Genomic DNA, 14,367 nt, shown 5'->3' with positions numbered 1-14,367 from the left:
TTGTCACGTTGCTTCCTTGTATTTCCCATGCCCCTCTACCCAATTATTATTAGTTATAATTCGTTTTGATGTTAATTTTACAATCAGAAGAGTATGCCACTATAATAATGAGATTGAGCTCTAATTTTAGCTGTCTGTTTATATTGCAAAAGCGTGCAACATTTTAAACGGTTCCTCCGCAAACACAACACGAAAATGCATTGCCATTTTTCTCTGAATCACTTTTTATGTTCACTATGTTATTTTCTTTCCGGCGCGAGAATAGTTTTCAACTGCATTGCGCATACTAATCAATTTATATGGATGGAAGAGTGCATTCCTATACTTTGTAAGTCTTGGACGTTATTTCGTAACTGCGCTCTTATGATCCTTCGTGTTTAGCTTAAAATTGCATAAATTACACGCGATTACGATTTCCAAGAATTTTATTATCTATCGACCTTTTTTAGCTCTTTGTTTGTGCAGAAAAATGTTTATACGATTAAGATACCAAACAATACGTTTTATTTAGTTGATGTTGCATTAACGCAACATTTCATTTATCATTTTTTTCAACCAATTTATATCATTGAATTTTATTTGTTTCAAACGCTAAACAATATAAGCTTCGCTTATCTTCCAGCCAATCTGCGTTAGAGGAATCTTATTTTTCTAATTCCGTTTTACTGTTGCGAAAAAGGAATTCCAAATATTCCTCTCTTCCGATATCTTTCTCGTCGCTGTTTCTTTTCCTGTCAAGATTTTTTCATTCCGTTGACTCATTCTTAAAGATTCATTCTGCAAAAATTCGGAGCTACTCGAACATCTACAGCAGCGTAATAAATAATAAATAATAAATTATTTTTCCTTTTTTCCAGATCACAGAAATTCTCTTCGCGTATTATCTGATTTATGTAGCGAGCTTCCACGCAAAGTATCTTACGTTGCGTTTACGTAACTTTTATGCGTTATTTCGTTACTCGATCTTTAACGAGTTAAGGTAACATCTAAATATCTGTATATTAATTAGAAAATATTAAAATGTATATCAATGTATATGTTATATCTAATAATGCAACGTACAAAAATGTATAATTAATATGATCCAAAGCATCTACAAACTTTCGAAGAGACGTTAACGTTGACACTGCTAATTCTAATTTAGCATGCTATTATGTAACAAGTTTAATACGCTTATGAAATGTGGCGATTTTCTACGAAGACAATTTATGTCCTACGGAATCTTAGATGGTATTAAACCTAAGCACTTGAAACTTGTCAATGTTATGCAATTCTAAGAAGCATTTTATTCATTTCTGTAAGAAATATATACCGTGGTGGGAGATAAAAGTATTCGTACAGTCGATTTATTGCAGAAATAGAAAGAGATGTTATTGACTTTATGGGAGCAATCTCGACGTGCACGTTATATTTTGCACCAATATTTCGTAGACGTCGCGGTCTACTTCTTCGTGAAAGAACATGTTATTGTATCTTACGTATGTACGGTCATTCGCAGTAATAAACATGCAAGAGCAAAAGTTAATCCATAAACGCCATGTAACATCGAGAAACGTCTTCGTTAAATTACGCTTTTATAAATTGAAATTAGAAACACAAATGGCGTGAATCACCGAGGGGTCACACCTTTTTCTTTACCATCAGGCGGCGTGATCCACCGGTGGCCCACGCCGTCAGATAGAAACATAGATTGTGGCACACCGGTGGCTCACGCCAGGTTCAACGTGTTAATTACAATACAAATATCAATTAATAGCATCGTATCTTGCCCCGACAAAATGTTACAATAGCGTGTGAATTTTATCTTATTATATTTTTGTATTTTTGTATATTTTTTTATTTATTATTTCTTTTCATTTTTCTATTTATCACTTTCTCGTATATTTATCCCCCCTCATCTTTTCATTTAAATTGTACGAATAGCTTCCTTCCTCGCTGTACATTTACTACAGCACATAATACAATTTACATAAAGTAATTTATTATAAAGTAATTGAAATATTTGCAAATCTGTGACATAATCTGGATAACATAAATTAAACTTGTTTATTTCAGTCACGGAGATCGCATGCTTTTCGTGCTTCATCCTTTTCGTAAAAACAAAGTATTATTATTTTCCATGACTCGATTATTTATTTCGAAGATAATTTGTTTAAAGGCTCGTAAAAATTATTCCATGCGCTATTAATTAACAGCAGCAATTTATCAGGATGTGATAAATTATTGTCTGTTTGGAAACAATTGATTCACGGAGCTTAAACTTTCACGGAACGCTGACTGAGGGATTTTTTTTTTTTTGCTCCAAGTCCATCAAGTCCACAAATGTCTTTATCGCCTTTCTTTAATCCATTAAGGGCCAAGTAGTAAAATAACGAACAAAAGTTGCGAAAACGTGTAACCTTATCGCAAGGTATAAAGAACGTAACTTACGTATTGTTTCAACTTCGTAAAAAAAAAGAAAAAAAAACGTATACTTTACAGAAGCCCGCTATGCAAATCAGAAACATTAAAGAAATTTTTATTATTTTCCTCTAAATATTTCAATCTCTTCAAATTTCATATCATCGAGGAGCTTGGCTAGAAGAGATAATAGCGAAAAAATCTGAAGCAAATTGTTGGAATTTATGTCATAGAATAAATAAAGAGATGAAACCTTTGAACAGGTGCTTATAGGAATCAGAAGATTACAAAAAGTGTAATAGACTTCAATTATGTAAATTAACCAAAAAAGAATGACAGATGATATATTGGATAGACGTAACGGTGGTTCTTAATTGGCCAATGTTCTTTGAATATTTTCATTGCACGTTCCAGACAGTATTTAATGAGTCTCCGTTATTTTTAACGCGAGACATTCTCATAAACAGTGAAGAAAAATTAGCGAGCTCCTAGAACAGCCATTTCCTAGGCATTCTATACCTTTTCTCGAAAGAATCACAATGAGAAATACTCATGACACGTTAGAAAAAAAAATACAGCGAAATGTGCTATAGCTAGAATGGACTAATTAGTTCTAGAATCTTGTTCGTTGTAGCAGTGCCACTTCGCTTTAGCATACGTAAAAATACATGTACACGTATATTGCACGTGTATATACACCGGTCCCTGGAAGTATTTAAACACTTATTACAGAAAACATATATGTCTATTGTACGTGCTATGCAAAATAGCACATTCTTTTATATGCAAGTGCATATTTTTTTTTATTTCATAGCATTGACTCATAATTTCATTAGCACTGTAATGAGACACGACTATCGTGATTATTATATTGATAAAATTTGAGATCAATCTGGAGATGCACAGTAGCTCATGAAAGTATTTAATCACTCACTACACAAAAATTGTATGTGTACACATAATTGTGTGTGTTATATACATAAAATTTTGTTAGTACTGTTATGAGACACGATTATCATGATTATTGTATTGATAAAATTTGAAACCGATCTAGGGATGTACAGTAGCTCGTGAAAGTATTTAATTACTCACCATAGAAAAATTGTATGTATATACATATGTGTTTATATATATACATGTACGTGTTGTATAAATGTGAGTTAAATTGGAAGTGTAAATGGTAAATTGGTTCTTCGATTGCAGGAATGTCGCCGAGCCAAAATGGATTGCATCAGAACTCGATGCAGATGGGGATGGCGGCGCAACACCACGGAGGACGGTGTAGCGTGACCGGGAACACGCAACAGCAAACGCAAAGTCAACAATTGGGCCTAGGCGAGCCGCAGAGATAAAAGAGACTTGCGATTCGGCGGCCCGTGCGCAAGATCCCGAGGTCGCACGATGTGCACGTAAACGGTGTTTAAAAACAGGAGGCAATGGTTTATAAAAGATCGACTGACTCGCCAGTGTTACACACTGCGTAACCACGAGAGCGATTTATTAGCAGAGATTCACGCACTCGTATCTCCTCATCCCTAGAAGAAGGACGCATGATTTTCCTGCAAAGAAAACAAACAAAAAATCTCATGCGCAAAGAAAGAAAAACGCAGATTAATCATTTAGGACGTGCACGTCTCTAGAAGAAAACAAGATCTCCCTCTGTCTCTAATAGAAAGGAATCCTCATCTCTATCCTCATTGAATCGCACGATATACGTACGTGGATCTCTAGAGTAGCCGATACGACCCTCGTTTATTCTTGTTATTCTTTGATATATACATATATATGGTGTACATCGAAACACAACACGTCGATCACGATCGAGCCTCTTCAGGACCTCTCGAAAAGAAACAAAAAAAAGCTCTTCTCTTCTTCCGTCAGATTATTCTGGTGATACGAATAAGAGAGGGGGGGAAGGGAGAAGAAAGAAGGGAAAAAGAAAACACACGGAGAAGAAGGAAGAACACGAGAACGGAAGTTGCAAAGACTATTTTTTATTTTTTTCTTTCTCATTTCCTTTCCAAACGTGCTGCTGGGACGGTAGTTCCTATGGTTATGAAAGACAGCGATACTCTCCTTAGCGTTTATGAAATTAGTATGCGTCCAGAATGCCGCTTGATGTAAATGAGTAGCGAGAAGCCTCCTCCACCGTCCCGAGTATCTTCCTTGTTGTTTCTCGATCTACAGACTCGCGGCTAGATAGGAAACATTTGCGGTTCGTGGGCCGCGGAAGTCAATGAGAAATCGAATACCACTTCCACACCATAGTACAAAAAATTGCCGGCACTGGATAGCGCTTAGCGATGAATGTTAGTTTATGTTTATTTTATTTCCTTTTCTTTCTCCTTTTTTTCTCTTTCTTTGGTAGTCGAACAAGATACATCGTGAATGTAATTCGATTCCGGTTGACTATGAGTTGAAAAAAGGTTATTGTACTCGTATTTCTTGACGTCTGTTTTGTTTTTGACGACGATCGAATTTAATACAGAGACTTTTATGTAAAATCCGATCATTGTCGGCATTGTTTTATAATGATAGTAATAATATAAAATGTCTAACGAAAGGTTGAAAAAGAAAAAAAAAGAATTGTTCATGCTCAACGCGACAAGAGCAATGAATAGAAACACGAGGCTAATATTATAATGAATGCGAAATTACGACGAATTATTATGTAAAAAATTGTAAAAAGAAATTTACTGATTATGTAATGTCCACTACGTATTTATGTAAAGTTACTCGAAGAATTATATATGTATACATTTCTTAAAACGTCGTTTACACGAGAATATCACTTGCTCAGATAGTATATCCAGTGTAGGTCATTTTTGTTCTACGAGGAAAAAGGCAGTGGAGCCATATTAGCTGAGCTGTTTCATCGTCAATTCAATTTATAAATAGGAATACAAATAGGAATTTCGTACTATTTCACATGTGAAATGATTTGATCCTAGAGTTCGTGTTATTCGCAGAAATTCTTGTACGATAGCTTATTGTAATTTACCTAACCAGTATATAATAAAACTGTTTTCCATTTCAATCAATCATTCTTACATAGATATCGGTAATCGATGACGTATATCTAAAGTTTAGTTTCATTTTCGCTCCGAACAATCTTTTTCTCAAAATAGTTTACTTAATCACGCGATGCATCTACTATCGATTCGTATTTAGTTTCAAACAAATGAAAGACATTTTATGATCCCTCTCTGAATAAACATATAGAATGTTGAAATACATCAGCCAGTTGCAGATTTCTTACTTACAGTAATTAATAAAGTCATAGTCTCGAAAGATACAAGGGACATTATGATCAGTATAATCTAATTTTTAAAGATGGAATAGTTCAAGTATTCGAGTTTCGCTGCAGCTTCATCATTATGCATTCATTTATGTAAATATGGTAGAAATGATGTTATGCGAAAATTGAGTATGAGATGTTTTTCTGTAAGGTATACGCTTTAATGTCTTTTTTTGTGTTTGTAACGTATAGATCAGTGTCGTATAATGTATTATAGTTTATACATTATTATATTTTTCTTTTGTGACCTGATCATAAGATATATACGGTATATTAAAATTGTGTATTGGTAATACAACATATTTTTTTTAGAAAAATTTTGTTTATTTTAAATACACAAAAATTTTGAAACACTGATCTAAACTATTATGAAAATACTATTATGTTACGAAACTCTTATTATTACTAAAATTATTATTATTGTTTATTTGACTATCAATGATAATAAATAATGTTTATGTACATAATTTTGAAAATTGATCTAAATAAAACATTAATAATGGTGCTTTCATAGACTTTTATATAATTTTACGTAATGCTCATTCACGCCCTTTGTGCTTCGAATTTGGAAAGACAATTCGCTTGCAAATTTTAATATTAACGTATTATGTACATGTAATACAATGACCAATATATTAATAAATCCAAATACAAGCGACATAATTTGAATGTTATATCGTTATATAAATTATGAGATTAAAACTGTACAATGAGACTTTCCGTTATAATAATGGTAACATATTTTTATCACTTTTCCATTACAAAATATCGTAATGTCGACTAGTAAAAACAAAATTCTATAAATTATTAATATCCAATTAATATGCAACACTGTTTTGTTACATTTATGTCAGCTGCATAGAAAATATATATACAATATGTTTAGTATACAGTATTTACGAAAAATTGGAAATTTCACTATGTGAAAGTCATATTTATCATGTTTCTACTCCTCTACCTAAACCAGACCACCTGTCCGGTACAGGTAAGAAATATCGGTGCATAGCGGCTATGAAACGAGCTCGATATTCTTCTGGTGATATTATTGTTGGCAATTTTCCCTGGCCACCTAGTATGCCCGTTTTCTTCACCATTGTTTCTAACTTCTTGTCCCAAGTAAACGTTCGTATATAATCTGCAATTATAATAATAGTTCCAAGATATCTTGTATCTAGAAATATTACATTCATAATTCTCTAAACTTACCTATTATACCTAGGACGAGTTCATCTGAATTCGGTTCTAAACCTACTAATAGTGAATAATCCATCACAGAATTATCAGCCAGGAATTTTGTGTCTTGTTCAATAGCTCTATTTAAAACCGCTTTGGAATGTGATCTAATATAGAGCGGCGAATCGCAGCTCACTAGAAATATATCCTATATGTATTTGACTGAGAAATTTTTATACATATATCTATATAAAATAATATTAGCGCAACAACACTTACTATTCAATAAATTTTCATCGAGCAATACAAGTTCTCCTTCGTGACATGTATCATCAGGATTTACAAGACGATTTCTCACTGATCCCTTCAAATCAAATTTGTCTGTTATCGTTCTCTTGTAAAATAAGTTCTCCATCACTAATACACTAGTTCGAAGTGCTGCATTTGTTGTATTGTTTTTAAAAGATACTCTGTAAACGCCGACTATCTTTCCTAACAATGTCGGCTGCTTAGTCTGTTGACATTTTTCCATATAGGAAAAGTAATTTGGTGCAAAATCAAGAAATATTTGCATTTCTAGTCTAGACATCTCTTTTATAATAAACCTATCGTCTATAACAAATAATGTATCGACCAAGAAAATTAATACATAGAGAAGTTTATTTCGTACTTTATTACGTAACGTAAACATATACGCATATTCATATAATATTGTACCTCGACTTTTGCAGAAACTGCTTCCGCTTTTTCCACCTCTTGCAGCCCATTGTACACTTCGACATAAACTTCTTGTAAAACCATCCTCTCCACACGGTAAAACATTTTCTCTAAAAGCAGCAAATTGTGCAGCGAAATATATTCTACAGTAGAAATTTGTCGTTGCGTCGTTAAATTGAACTTCGATGTAATTTTGTTGTTTTGTTGTTTTCTTGTCCTCATCCGTGTCTGTTGTCGTTGATGGATTTTGTATGCTAGAATCCGTATTTGAAATAGTTTTATCAGAGTCTAAGGGACTTGCAGGATTTGGACTATTTCCTCGGAAAAATGACAAAACAGATGGCCGCTTAAATTCTCCAGATTGAATCACATCAGGAAGATTTTCTTTATTTTCGGGGAATTTACGCTTATTCAAGGGACTGGGATTTAAATCAGGTCCTTTCGTCGTACGCATTAATTCCTGAAGTACATGTTTATAGTCGTGTGAATCTAGTGCATATGCGATTATAGATGAAAGCTCTGATTCATATACCACTATAGGTACAACTGATCTGTTGAAACAAAGATATTTTAGAATATTAACTAATTATGTATAATTATCTTCTAACATACTAAATATATGGAAATGTTTGAATATAATCAACAAACCCAAGAGGAAGTAAATGATGTTCTAAAGTTCCTAAAGGATTTACTATCGGCTGAGTAACAGGAACGGAAGGTAATAGTTGTGATAGAATAGTCTTTTTCTTTTTCTTTTTATCTGGCATGTCATCAAAAGTAATAGGCAGAACATCAGAATGTGATCTCTGATGCATTTTTGGAGATTCTTGAATGATAACAATGTCTTCAGGATTATTATTTTCTAAGACTTCGTTGTCTGAATTTTCTAAACCTTCCATTCCTTGTAAATCATTTTGTGCAGCAGCAATGGCATCAACAGCATTATAGTCCGCTGACATAGGACTTAAATCTTCTAATTGCGATTCTGATGCAGTATCTTCTGTTATATATCCATCTGTATCAATTATACTATTACTTCCAGTCGTCAATGATCGTTCAGTAAATCGTCTTGGCCTTTCATCCTTCTTTTTAACGGACATTTCCAAGATATTTGCATTCCAAGTAAATACAACTTCTGATATTATTCGTTTGAGGATTACTATTCCATCTTCAATTCTAAACATTAGAGCTTGAACTTGCTTTTCAGATACTTTTCCTTCAAGTTTTTTGTTCTCTAAAGTAGGGGACGTCAACTTCAACTGAATTTCTTCAATTTTATTTTTGAAATACTGTTGATCCTTAGATAGCTGCTGTTTAACAGCATTTAAAATATCTATATCAGTTTGTAAAGTTGTCAATTTTTCTCGTATACAAGAAAAAACTTCATCTCCTTTCAATGCTATACTTTTCATCTCTTCTATCACATCTGCATGTTGTTTTGGGTCATACATAATATTTATCACCGGAGGTGGAAGTGAAATCTCCCATTGCGATATTTTTGTGTATTTAAACACAGCTAACATATTTTTCTTTGTGAAATATTGATAATGGTCATGATGAAGTGAGTGTTGACAAGTATCTGTTCCGCGTCTGGTGTACGCGCTTCCGTGAAACCGTAGTTCCAAATACTTTGCAAAAGATAAAGACCAAGTATCATCCGACATTGGAACTACTGGTGAAACGCTTTTACATTTCATACACTTGCTCCACATTAAAATTTGATTTGCATTCTCTTGAGAAAATGGATCGGTGCTCATTTCACTTAAGCTAATATATATACATCCACCGTCGTGTGCAAATCGTCGGATATGATGAGCGATTTGTGCTCGACATGCTTGAGCAGGACATTTATATTCAGATGTTAAACAATAACGTTCCAAGAAACGTCCAAGCGCAATATCATTTCTTCCATATAAATCCATATTAACTACCCAAGGATTTACGCAAAATGCTGGTGTATCACTATTACCAGTATGTGAGAAACTACAAAATAACACAGATAAACGTTGATGACTAGCAGGATCTAAACAATCGGGCCACATAGAAGGTTGTTCAGTTACTTCTGATTGTATCAGAATTTGTTTATCCGATAAAACATTATTCGTTGGATATAAGCGACTACCACATGCTCTAAAATTGGCTAATAAAGCTTGTACCTTTCGGCTATCCACATCTGTAGTTAATCTCGCTTGAACAAATGGATGTTGCGGTTTTAATTTTAAATTCATTAATGGGTTTTCATTTACAGACTGTTCTGTAAATACATTACCCGTTTTAATTTCTTTTACTTTATCCATAAATTGTACAGAATAAAAGATTTCTCTCGGGAAAAAACTTCGCAATATGCAATTTCTTCCTGTCTCAGTTTCTAAATAAGGAACAGAAAATTTTAAATAAGGAGATACGCTTAATATAGTGCCTTCTAATGCTTTCTTAAATTTATTTAATAATGGTAAATCGGCAACGCTCAAATGTTGTCCATTTGGACTAGTTTGACTAAAGACATCTTCTTCATCTTCATTTAAGTATTGATGAAGAGGATCACTACGATCGCTAATAGATTCACCATAAATACGTTTCTCTTCTGAGGCAACTTTGTCTTTTATTTTTGATTTTTCAACTTCTTCTTTAATATTTTTATTCACTTTTATCGTAGTCTTTCCACCAAATAATTCCACTGTACTATTTGTATCTTGCTTGCCATCTATATCAAGATCGGAACTATTATTTAAATTATCGTTGTTTGTTTTACTTGTTAGGCAATTCCCTGCAGCTTTTTCGTCAATTACAGAAGATTTTGTTTTGGGCTTAAATAATTTTAAAGTATCATAAGGATCAATATCTTCAGATAATATAGAAGATATTTGTTTAATGGAGTTTGAAGACAACATATTCTCAGTCTGATATGACACTATGTCTTTTATTGGTGTACCTTCATTTAATGAAAGTTCTATTTCTAAACATAGTTTATCACTTGATACACTTCCAGAATCTTCTTGAACTTCTGATACCTTTAAAATTTCCTGACTCTCTGTATATTCTTTGCAATGACCCAATAACAAATCATTTTCTTCACTAGCTTTAGCATGTAATATTTTATTGGTTTCTTGAAAATCTTTGAAATCTTTGCACGTTTCATCCAAAAATGGATTATCTTTAGGTGATGGTGGTCTTGCAAATTCATCCATAAGAAATGACTTTTCGAGACGCCAAGAATAAGCAGCAAAGATCATCATTGAAGTCACATTCTTTACTTTTTTTAATTCCGTTTGAGAACCACCTCGTAACAAGATTGTAGCTCCTAAATGTGGATTTGCACATCCCTCAAAGTACATTAAGGTTTTAATACCATCTAAAAAAGAAGGAAATAAGATATTAAGGTTTAGTTTATTAAAGAAAAATTTAATAGAGAGAAAAATTGTAATGTTTTATTACTCACTTTTATCATTTGAAAAGTTTCGCAAATAAAATTTTTTACATGTACCAAGCATATACCTTGCACTTATGTGTGCATCAATAGTATTTACGATATTAGCACCTGTACACCGTGCAATCCTTTCAAGAACACTGAGTTTTACATTCAAAACAAGTGTTACCCCACATTCTCTGAGTCTATCTTGTGCTAATCTTGAAACAGAACGATGTACTAGTACGACATCTGGTCCAAGTGCGGTAATCCTAGCAACTGTGTGACCCAAATATTCGTTTTCCTACAAAACAATGTTTTTCTGATATATTTATGATGTGAAAATAATAGTATTATTAAATTTTTCTTCATACTTGTAACATCACAGGTTCTAAACTTAATAGTTTTCCTTCTACGCGTTGGTACATGAGTCCACACTGAAGTAATAAAATTTTTGGATGAGCTATCATTGCATTCATTCCTCTGTGTGCAACATTTTTCGTACAAACTACACCAGACACAATTTCACAATCATCTCTACTTCCGCCAGGACATTTTTTTATTTGTACATATTGTCGAATATCCAAATCATCGACATTATGATTTAAATCTGGTCTAACAAAATCAATAATTTGATGGGCGATGGGGAGTATTACTTCTGACCAACTTTGTGATAAACCTTCTTTATTAAGAAGTTGCTTAATTAGTGAATCTTCATGTTGCTTGTACGCAGATCTATAATTAAGTATATTTAAATATAAATGTTATTATCGTTGTTAATATATATTTGATACTCACGTTAGACATTCATACGCATGTAGTTCTCCAAACACAGTTCGCAAATTTGTTGGTTTATGCCAACCATTTTTTTCTTTAAATTCTTGTACTTGTAGTGTATCATTTAAAAGATCATCAGCAATCTTAAAATTACATTTATGTGATTTTACTGTGACTTCCTTCTGTTCAATTATACCATCACTACTGTCTACAGAAATTGTAGTTAAGTCTTCCGATGTAGGTCTTTTTAATGTAACAGTAGATGCTTCTAAGTTTAAATCTAAATAAAAACTTGAACTAGATGATGGTAAACGTCCAGTTGTTTGTTGTACTGAATTCGAAGGTTTTGTTTCACTTTCTGAATCTAAAATTTACATACGTTAACAATTTTATATGTACAAAATAGTTTATACAAATATTTCATATTACCAGTTGTTGAATCATGTTGTGGGATAGTTTTTACCCATGCTGGTTCTTGAGCATCACAGGTATTTTGAGTCTCAATTAACAAATCCATGCTTTGCATATTCGATAATTTGACTGGCTTAAATATAGTTGCTGTATCACTAAATATATTATCAGCAACTACTGGTTCTATGAAACCAGCTTCCAGCAATGCCTGGCCTATAGCAGTAGCTTGCACTCTATAAAATATTACATTTCAGTAATCGTTGTTCTTTTTATTATACTTTCTCTTAAATTTGTTTTAGCTTTACCGAGTAGCTGCTTTATTTTGTGCTATCATCCAATTTACTAATTCATTGGCCAGAAAGCAATTATGATAACTTTTTAGTCTAACTCTATGTGTTTGTAAGATAATTGCTTGACTGGATCTAAATAATTCTTCATAAATCATTCTCAAAGAAGCTGAATTTTGTAAGACGATAGAACGTTCCTGTGATGTTAAGTAACTAGTTGTTGGCCTGAAAATCATATTTCATAAATCTTAAATCATATTAAATTATAACATTTAGCTAGATACACTAGAGACATTGGCTAGAGACAGCTAAAAATATACCGTCCAATAGCATATTTTTCTTCCATATACCCTACACTTGGTTTCCTATAGATTGAACTTTCATCTTCTACTGATTCATTTGAACATTTCTGTGTGACAGGTGGTGAATTATTTCCATATTTAACTTGCAAGTCTTCTTGCAATGCCTTTAAATCTGCTGATAGATCGCTTCTCATGTCTGATGATTGTAAATATGATAAAACTACTTTGCAACAATATGTACACACTCTGAGATCACCTATTACAAAAAGATTATTATTATCAAGTGCAAATAAATACAATAAAAAATAACCATTCATCATTTATATACCAGTGCATCCCATAACTTTTCCAGGAATCTGATCAGAGCAACATTTTGAACAGAATATTTGTCCACAAACACGGCAATGATGTCTTCTGCGAAAGGTTGTAAACCGTTCACCACATTCATAACACTGCTTGCTTACACTATCTGGCATCCAATAGCTTCTTAATTGAGAATCTTTGTACGAACGTAAGTTCTGTATTAAATTAACAACATTAATATCATTAGTAATTCAAATAATTTATACTGCTTAATATTCTTAAGGCAGGTTTCATTACTTACACTACTTTTCAAAGCTACAATGTTACTAATACGTTTTAATACATTTGGTAAACTTCTTCCTTCACGAGTATCTAATGGAAAGTTCATCATACTTGAACTGTCATCTTCAGGTGATTTTTCAGTACTCTCTGACTGTTTCCAAGATTCAGAATCAGACGAGCTTTGTTCTTCATTGGTAGTAGAAGAGATTGTAGAATCATCAACATTTTGTGAACCTAAAAATTAAGCATATATTTTATATATATATATATATTAATTGTTAATTTAAATATTCATTCTTTAGCTCGTATTTATACATACTAAAATGTAAGCCACAAGTAAATTAAGTTATTCCAAGTTGTGATACTGAAGAAAATATATTGTAATACAATGATTAAATATCTTACCTTTAGTGAAGTTAAAAAATTTGGAAAATAGGGAAGCTACAACAGGTTGGCTTTCTTCAGGACTTAACGGAGCGAACTCCGTAAGTTTAGACGGTGAGTTCATATTTTTGTTCATTTTGTTCAATGCTATCTTCCAATAAACATTTTTAGGACGAACTTTTCACTAGACACTGTCTTCGTATCTACGTCAATTAACGTATACGAATACAAAATTTTGACAGAAATGTCAGATGTTTGCGTATCTAAATCATAATACACTTACGCTTGCTACAGATGGCACTGTACACAATGTGCAAAAATTAAAAATATAGTATTACTTCATCTACATATAGGCTTGACATTTAACGTATCAACTTTATTAAAATTTGTTTATAATTCGTCATATTTTTGAGAAAATAATTAGAAAAATAGAACGGTAGAAAATTATTTTAATTACCAAGTATTGTAAAAAGCACTATACTTTGGATATTTTATATATTTTTTCATATTATGTGCATTCTGTGCAATTTTACACTTTCGAATTTCTTATAAATGTATAAAAATACGCGGGCTATTTATGATTTAACCTAAAATATAAAATTATTAAGAATTCTTATGAACAAAGTA

The 14,367-nt window shown here is 32.5% G+C and overlaps 2 protein-coding genes across 4 annotated transcripts in view; one reads left to right on the top strand and one right to left on the bottom strand.

Annotated features, from left to right (window-relative positions):
• LOC122571934 (UBA-like domain-containing protein 2) overlaps window positions 1-6,356 on the top strand; it is a 90,574-nt gene extending 84,218 nt beyond the window's left edge. Inside the window, exons 4-5 of one of the 2 annotated variants that reach the window (XM_043736296.1) lie at window positions 858-979; window positions 3,604-3,740. In XM_043736296.1, the coding sequence (XP_043592231.1) occupies window positions 858-937 (80 nt within the window). In that variant the 3' untranslated portion in view covers window positions 938-979; window positions 3,604-3,740. Of the gene's footprint in view, window positions 1-857; window positions 980-3,603 lie in introns of both variants that reach the window. The other variant, XM_043736295.1, reaches the window with a different exon arrangement.
• Window positions 6,357-6,414: 58 nt separating this feature from the next.
• LOC122571932 (1-phosphatidylinositol 3-phosphate 5-kinase) lies at window positions 6,415-14,128 on the bottom strand. Of its 2 annotated transcripts, XM_043736290.1 has the most exons (14): window positions 13,762-14,123; window positions 13,376-13,590; window positions 13,100-13,289; window positions 12,790-13,027; window positions 12,488-12,694; window positions 12,201-12,415; window positions 11,793-12,135; window positions 11,369-11,729; window positions 11,028-11,298; window positions 8,237-10,940; window positions 7,589-8,139; window positions 7,151-7,483; window positions 6,905-7,066; window positions 6,415-6,833 (listed from the first exon to the last, which is right to left on the bottom strand). In XM_043736290.1, the coding sequence occupies exons 1-14, from the start codon at window positions 13,874-13,876 to the stop codon at window positions 6,637-6,639; spliced, it is 6,102 nt and encodes a 2,033-aa protein (XP_043592225.1). In that variant the 5' UTR covers window positions 13,877-14,123; the 3' UTR covers window positions 6,415-6,636. The 2 variants fall into 2 exon arrangements, with proteins under 2 accessions (XP_043592225.1, XP_043592226.1); XM_043736291.1 differs by lacking the exon at window positions 6,415-6,833 and having other exon boundaries at window positions 6,911-7,079; window positions 13,762-14,128.
• Window positions 14,129-14,367: the final 239 nt, after the last annotated feature.

This window comes from Bombus pyrosoma, linkage group LG10, assembly GCF_014825855.1.
Source record: "Bombus pyrosoma isolate SC7728 linkage group LG10, ASM1482585v1, whole genome shotgun sequence".
In the NCBI taxonomy this organism is placed as follows: Eukaryota; Metazoa; Arthropoda; class Insecta; order Hymenoptera; family Apidae; genus Bombus; species Bombus pyrosoma.
This window is presented reverse-complemented; position numbering and strand designations above follow the sequence as displayed.

Excerpts from the sequence above, each read along its gene's own strand:
- LOC122571932 (XM_043736290.1), bottom strand. The coding sequence starts at position 13,876 with ATGAACAAAAATATGAACTCACCGTCTAAACTTACGGAGTTCGCTCCG. Across the intron at positions 12,416-12,487 it reads CAAAATAAAGCAGCTACTCG|AGTGCAAGCTACTGCTATAG; the intron begins GTAAAGCTAAAA and ends AATATTTTATAG. Across the intron at positions 10,941-11,027 it reads AAACTTTTCAAATGATAAAA|ATGGTATTAAAACCTTAATG; the intron begins GTGAGTAATAAA and ends CTTCTTTTTTAG.